Consider the following 7,655-nt stretch of genomic DNA (forward strand, 5'->3'; position numbering starts at 1 on the left):
AATTAAAGAAGACACAAATAAATGGTAACGTTCAAGGACTGGAAGACTTCATACTGTTACAATGTGTCCATCCTACCCAAAGAAATTTACAGATTCAATGCAATCCCTATCAAAATCCCAATGGCACTTTCTGCAGAAATAAAAATATCTATCCTGAAATTTACATGGGATCTCAAGGGATCCTAGATAACTACAACCATCCTGAAAAAGAAGAACAGAGTTGGAGGTCTCACACTTTCTGTTTTCAAAACTCATCACAAAACTATAGTAATCAAAACAGTGCTGTACTAACACAAATACTGACATAAACCAATGGAATAGACTGGAAAGCCCAGAAGTAAATGCTTGCACATACGGTCAAATGATTTTTGACAAGGGTGCCAAGATCACTCACTGAGGAAAGGACAGTCTTTTCAACAAATGGTGCTGGAAAAACTGGATATCCATATACAAAAAAATTATGTTGGATCTTTACCTCACACCATATGCCAAAATTAACTCAAAATGGATCAAAGACCTAAAACTAAGGCTAAAACTATAAAACTCTTAGAAGAAAACATAGGGAGAAAACTTCATGACACTGAATTTGGCAATGAGTTCTTGGATAGGACACCAAAATCACAGGCAACAAGGGTAAAAATAGATAAAATGAACCACAGCAAAATTTAAAACTTCTTTGCATTAAAGGACACAATCAACAGAATAAAAAGGCAACCTAAGAAACAGCCAACATATTTGCAAGTCATAAGGGGTTGATATCCAGAATATATAAAGAGCTCCTACAATTAAACAAGTTAAAAATGCGCAAAGTACTTGAATAGGTATTTCCCCAAAGAAGATACACAAATAGCCAACAAGCATATGAAAAAATATGCTCAACATCACTAATTAGGGAAATGCAAATCAAAACAACAATGTGATACCACCTCACAGTCATCAGGATGGTTACGATATATTTTTAAAGTAATAACAATAACAGAAAATAGCAAGTGGTGAGAAAATGAAGAAACTGAAACCCTTGTGTGGTGTAAAATGGTGCAGCAGCTATGGAAGACAGTATGGTGGTTCTTCCAAGTATTAAAAAATAGAATTACCATATGATCTAGCAATTCCACTTCTGGTTATAGATCCAAATAAATTGAAAACAGGGCCTTGAAGAGATATCTGTATACCCATGTTCATAGCAGCATTATTCACAATAACCAAAAGGTGAAAGCAACCCAAATGCCCATTAACAGCTGAGCAGGTAAACAGAATGTGGTATATCCATACAATGGAATATTATTCAGCCTTTAAAAGGAAGGGAATTCTAGCACCTGCTACAACACAAATGAACCTTGAGGACATTGTGCAAAGTAAATACGCCAGTCACAAAAAGACAAATACTGCATGATTCGCTTATATGGAATCATAGAGACAGAAAGCACAAGGGTGGCTGCCAGGGGCTAGGACAGGGAGGAATGGGGAGTTGTTGTTTAATGGGTATAGCATTTCCGTTTGACAAGATGAAAAAGTCCTGGAGGTTGGTTGCACAACAACGGGAATATGCTTCATTATGCTGAACTTACACTTCAGAATGGTTAAGATGGGGGGGGGTCTGGGTGGCTTAGTAAAGTGCTGGACTCTTGATTTCAGCTCAGGTCATGATCTCAGGGTCATGAAATCGAGCCCCACGTCTGGCTTCAGGCTCAGCGGGGAGTCTGCTTGGAGATTCTCTCCCTCTGCCCCTCCCCCACACTCTCTCTCAAATAGACAAAAATCTTAAAAAAAAAAAAAAAAGAATGGTTAAGATGGTACATTTTATGTTATGTGTATTTTACCACAATTCAAAATAAAAAAATTTTAAAGCAACTATAATTATCATTCTTGGAGACCCGAAGAAGAATGGGATGCCCTAAAAAATTGCTCTTCTAGAAGTGAAAAGTTATGAGAAGAGATATGGAAAAAAAAAAAAAAAGGAAAGGAAAGGTTGGAAGATAAAGTTGAGGTAATGTCCCAGAAAACAGAACAAACATTTTTAAAAATGGAAAATTTGAAAGAATATTTTGAGAAATGAGAAGACCAGCCCAAGAGGTCCAACATTCGACTAAAATAGGTCCGCAAAGACAAAACAAAACAGAAAACAGAATGGAGGGTATTAAGACAAAGACATGTCCCTCAAATTGATTTCCAGATTAAAAGAGATTGATTTCCAGATTGAAAGACCCACCAAGTGCCCAGAGTCAATGCACATCACTGTGAAACTTTAGACCTCTGGAAGATCCTTAAAACTCTCTGAGAGAAAAATCAGGTCACGTGCACAGGATCAGGTATCAAAATGTCATTTGACATTTCAACAGCAACAGTGGACCGTGTCCTCAAAATTCCTATTTATTTCCAATCTAAAATTCTATACCCAGCCAAACTATCGATCAAAGCCACTGGAAAAGAGATATGCCAAAAAGGAAAGAGACCAAGGTGGGGGGAGAGGGGAAGCAAGGGATCCACTAAACAGAATCCAACCCAGGAAACAGGCAAAAGAAATTCCCCAGGATGGTAGTAGGGCTAAGTCCCAGGACAAGAGCTCCATGGGTCTACAGAGTCACCAGAACAGATTGGAGACCCCAGAGAGGATGCCTCCAGGAGGGGTGTGTCTGAGAAACACCTAGAACTGAAAGACCACCTGGTGTGTTCAACTAGGTTGGACAGTGGCGGGCTGAATTGCTAATAGGTATGGTACAGAAGGAAGTCTTTTTTTTTTTTTTTAATAATGCAATTACGTATTTCTGGAAAAGTGAAACAGTTGTCCAATAAGGTAAATGGAATCACAACACACTTCAAGGCTCAGTTTTGAATGTTTGCAAGATCGTAATCATCAAGCACTGAACACCGAACAATGATAACAAAATATTTGGACTAGTACTGGGAGGAAGGGGGAGGACAAATGTGTGTGATGGGGTAAATCAAAAGGCATCAAATCTTCATCTCCCGCAGCAGCTGGGCAACGGATAGAGCTTTAAAAACTAGAAAGTGAATTAGATGTGTTATTTAAAAACATGGAGGCAGATGACAATAGTGCCAAATCAAATGTGTAAAAGTGATTGTGTTTAGAAGTAAGAATTGAGACTGGGGAAGGGTAAAGCAGGAGACTGATCTCTTTTTACCTATAAGCATACTATAAGGCAGGTATTGGACTTTTAAAAATAATACAAGTATCAAAAAAATTAAAATAAAAACAATACAACTATCAATATGATAGAAATAAAAATGATTGGAAAAAGGACAAAGAAAAAAAATCCAACTGCACACCAGTCCATAAAGCAATGATGGCTGATGCGAAGTTGGGAGCTCTTACCAAGGACCAGAGTGAGGAGAACTGGAATAGAAAGGACAGTGGGGCTCTGAGTGCAACTGAGCTCCCTAAAGGACTAAACTCGGAAGTGCAGAAGGTCTGAGACCACACCTGGGGGTGTAAGGAGGAGCCCGGGAAGGGAGGGGTGGTCCCAGGGGGGTTGGGGGGTGGGAATCCCTGCCAAGGAGGCTAAGTGAGTTGTGAACAAGGTAACAAAAGGGCTCACGATGTCAAATGCTGCTTTGAGGTCCAGGGGACTTAATATAAAAGCTGACTATTGCGCACTGTGAGCTCACACAGCCCCGGGTGATCCTCCGGAGAGGATTTCCCAAAGGCAGTGGGAACAGAAGCCACGCCAGCAGGACAGGTGAGCAAGCTTACGGAGGCCGTGGAGGCTCTTGCGTGCAGCCCACACCTACCTGCGGCTCCTTTGTCTCTTGTTCTCTGGGAGGCAGAAGCTTCAGTGACCAGATAGAAGGCATGCAATCCTGGGGACCTACTTCTACTAAAGAAATGGTTGTTTATCTGAAATTCACATTTAACTCTGTGAGTCCTGCATCCTTGAATGTGGACCCAGCAACCTCAAGAGGCTTGGAGGTATCTCAGTTTTGTGCATTGATACGTTGCCGCTGGCCACTCCCATCACCACCCTACCAACCAAGGCGGGACACAAGGCACCGTCACCCAAAGTGGTGAGGTCCAGGGGGCGGACGCAGGAGACCCCAAGGCAGGAAACAGCAGGATTTCTCGATGAGGTACCTTCCAGTCAAAACCACCTCAAGTCTTTTCTATAAACGGGGTTGGTTGAGTTAATGTCTCCATTAGCCCAAGAGGCAAATCTAGCCCCACAAAAAGCACTCAAATGAAGCACTCACGGCGCTTCTCGGAGCCTGTTCTCTTGCAGGGAAACTGAGGCCGCACCTACAGGGCAGGAACAGTGCGAGTTTCCATGTCCTTCTTGGGTGATTGTTGATCACAAGCACGTATTACTTTTATAATCACTAAACAGCAACAGACATTTCCATATTGAAAATAAAATGAGGCCACAGTAGAGCAGATCATCGGTGAGGCCCCCTCCAAAGCTAAGACTGCAATTCTAAGTAATTGCGTGTTCTTTATTTGCATGTCATTTTAGGAGCGTTCAGTGATACTGCCTAGTCGTGGTGGGGGGTTTTTTGTTTTTTAGAGGGGGTGGTGTTTGGGAGATTTTTTATTTTATTTTATTTTTTATTTTTGCCTTTTCTTCCCCCAAGGACTCTGAACCCAGCCACTCACTACTGGTGCCTCCTGGCCCTGACTGTTGAACACACAATCTTCCCACTGCCCCCACTCCCAGAGGTCACTTGGCTTGCCTGGCTGGGCCCAAGCCTCTGAGCTCATTCCTGACCGGGAAGACTCCCCAGATGACCTGTACTGAAGCCAAGGAAAAAGCCTGGATGTTGGCTTGGTGAAAGCCCAAGGACGTAAGACTCCTGGGCCCCATCGGAGCAGACCTGGGATGCTACAAACCCCGTGGCTTCACAAATCCTGAAAGGGGGAGCAGCGTCCCCACACCCAGGGACAACTGCCAGAGACAACTGTCTCTTTCCTAGTACTCCAGTCTCCCTCCCCAGTTAGAGCGCCCCACTGATGGGTCGCAGGGGAGGATGGAAAGTGCCCACCTATACGCAGCATTCGTGGACTCCTAGAAGGGTGAGGGCCTGCTTCTGGGTCACCCAAACCGGAGCAGAGCACTAGTCCCACCTCCTACTAGCCCTTTGACCTTGGGCAAGTCACTTAACTGAGCCTGGGCTGTTCTGAGGATTAAATGAGATAATGAATGCAAAACCCCAGGGCTTTTGGGAGCAAGACTGGAGTTCACAAACAGGAGTTTTATCTATTTAATCCTCAGTGGGCCCAGAGGCAGCCCTTTGCCCAGCTGCAATTCCCACAGACCCAGGACTGCACCGATCGTTCCCCCCACCCTCAAAAAGTACCCTCCGTGCTTCGGGCCAGGCGAGGGGCTCTACCAGGCGCAGGAGCAGTCTCCCAGCTCAGGAGCAGCGGCCTGGCCCATGACCTTGGAAGAACCGAGGAGAAAGCTTCACCAAATGACAGTACTTTTCCACTGCACGGCTCGGCCACCTCAGCTGGCTTTCTGCTGTGCAGACAGGAGGCAAAGTGCGCCAGGCCAGCCCCATCAGGAACCCACCCAAAAGCACTCTCAGAGATGGGGGTAGGGACACGCAGTGACTGACGGGCAGCAGGAAACCTGGAGAGAGGAGGGGGATCCCGAATGCGCCAAGGGGAACGTGGAGACCACCAGGGAGGTCAGAAGAATGCTCATTTAGCAAAGCCCTCCGGTACATTCCAAAAGATTCCTACTCCTTAACTGCCCCTCCAGCCCCACCCCTCCAATAAGAATGATTAAACCCGTTCCACCGCGCCTGTGCCGGGTCCCGGGCGAAGAGCAGCGCGAGCCGGCGCGGGGGAGGAGAGATAGGAGGGCGAGGGGAGGGGACAAGAGAGCTAGCGGTCCCGCCCGGTGATGTAGGCAGCCCGGGGAGGTGGAGCCGCGACGCCTGAAGGAGTCCCCACCGCAATCGCGCTCTCGGTCTACCCCTCCGAGCGGCCAGCCGCCAGCCCCAGCTCCGGCGACCTCCCTGCCGCCGCAATTTGGGCGGCGGGGACTGCGGGATCTCCCCTGTTCGGGCCTGGGGGGGCCTCCACCACGCGCAGCCCCCTCCCCTCCTCGCTTCCCGGACGGCGGGAACTACTCCCCGGGGAAGCTGTTCCCGGACGCTCGGCCGCCGCCCGGGCATCTCGGCTGCCAGCCCGGCCGGGCACCGGGCATCTCCGGGCACCGACTGGCTCCGGCGCCGCCCAGCTGCTCGCGACCCCGGGGCCGCGGGCTTCTGCTCGCCCTCCCCTCCCCCGGCCGCCGGGCAGGACGCCCGTGAGCTCCCGGTGCCCCCAGCCCCTTTGGCCGCCGCCGCGATGCTGCCCTGGAGACGCAACAAATTCGTGCTGGTGGAGGACGAGGCCAAGTGCAAGGCGAAGAGCCTGAGTCCGGGACTCGCCTACACGTCGCTACTCTCCAGCTTCCTGCGCTCCTGCCCGGACCTGCTGCCCGACTGGCCGCTGGAGCGCCTGGGCCGCGTGTTCCGCAGCCGGCGCCAGAAAGTGGAGCTCAACAAGGAGGACCCTACTTACACCGTGTGGTACCTGGGCAACGCCGTCACCCTGCACGCCAAGGGCGACGGCTGCACCGACGACGCCGTGGGCAAGATCTGGGCGCGCTGCGGGCCGGGCGGGGGCACCAAGATGAAGCTGACGCTGGGGCCGCACGGCATCCGCATGCAGCCGTGCGAGCGCGGCACCTCGGGGGGCTCGGGGGGCTCGGGGGGACGCCGGCCGGCGCACGCCTACCTACTGCCGCGCATCACCTACTGCACCGCGGACGGGCGCCACCCGCGCGTCTTCGCCTGGGTCTACCGCCACCAGGCGCGCCACAAGGCCGTGGTGCTGCGCTGCCACGCCGTGCTGCTGGCGCGGGCGCACAAGGCGCGCGCCCTGGCCCGCCTGCTCCGCCAGACCGCGCTGGCGGCCTTCAGCGACTTCAAGCGCTTGCAGCGCCAGAGCGACGCGCGCCACGTGCGCCAGCAGCACCTCCGCGCCGGGGGCGCCGCCGCCTCGGTGCCCCGCGCCCCGCTGCGCCGGCTGCTCAACGCCAAGTGCGCCTACCGGCCGCCGCCCGCCGAGCGCGGCCGCGGGGCTCCGCGCCTCAGCAGCATCCAGGAGGAGGACGAGGAGGAGGACGCAGACGCGGAGGAGCGCGAGCGGCCCGAGGTGCTCAGCCTGGCCCGGGAGCTGAGGACGTGCAGCCTGCGGGGCGCCCCGGCGCAGCCGCCTCCCCCGCAGCCCCGCCGCTGGAAGGCAGGCCCCAGGGAGCGGGCGGGCCAGGCGCGCTGAGAGCGCGCGGGGGGTGGGGCGGGGGGGCAGGACTTGCGGCCCCAGCCCCGGCCGGCCTGACTTCCAGCCTCCAACCCTGGCCCTGCCCGCTTCGGTTCCCCTCTGGTCCCCCGGCCCTTGCCTCCCTGTGGTCTCTGTTGTTGTCTGCCCGCGTCTCATCCCGGCTCAGGGTGACGCCCGATATGCCCTTGATTAGTGGAGGACAAAGGGGAGGAGAGCAGCAGAAGTTTTCAAGGTTCACCTCTCCCCCTCATCCGGAGTTTCTGAGCGCCCTCCATCGTGGAATTGCCCGTAAGCTTTACAACAGGTCTTCGCCCATAGACCACCCTCTCCCTCCCAAAACAACCTCTCCAAAGAAGGGGGAAGAAGTTTC

The 7,655-nt window shown here is 51.6% G+C and overlaps 1 protein-coding gene across 1 annotated transcript; it reads left to right on the top strand.

Annotated features, from left to right (window-relative positions):
* The first annotated feature begins 5,913 nt into the window (after positions 1-5,913).
* Positions 5,914-7,282, top strand: FAM43B (family with sequence similarity 43 member B). The gene has a single exon (XM_040619370.1). The coding sequence runs from the start codon at positions 6,308-6,310 to the stop codon at positions 7,280-7,282; it is 975 nt and encodes a 324-aa protein (XP_040475304.1). The 5' UTR covers positions 5,914-6,307.
* Positions 7,283-7,655: the final 373 nt, after the last annotated feature.

This window comes from Ursus maritimus, unplaced genomic scaffold, assembly GCF_017311325.1.
Source record: "Ursus maritimus isolate PB19 unplaced genomic scaffold, ASM1731132v1 scaffold_32, whole genome shotgun sequence".
Lineage (NCBI taxonomy): Eukaryota > Metazoa > Chordata > Mammalia > Carnivora > Ursidae > Ursus > Ursus maritimus.

Excerpts from the sequence above, each read along its gene's own strand:
- FAM43B (XM_040619370.1), top strand. The coding sequence starts at position 6,308 with ATGCTGCCCTGGAGACGCAACAAATTCGTGCTGGTGGAGGACGAGGCC.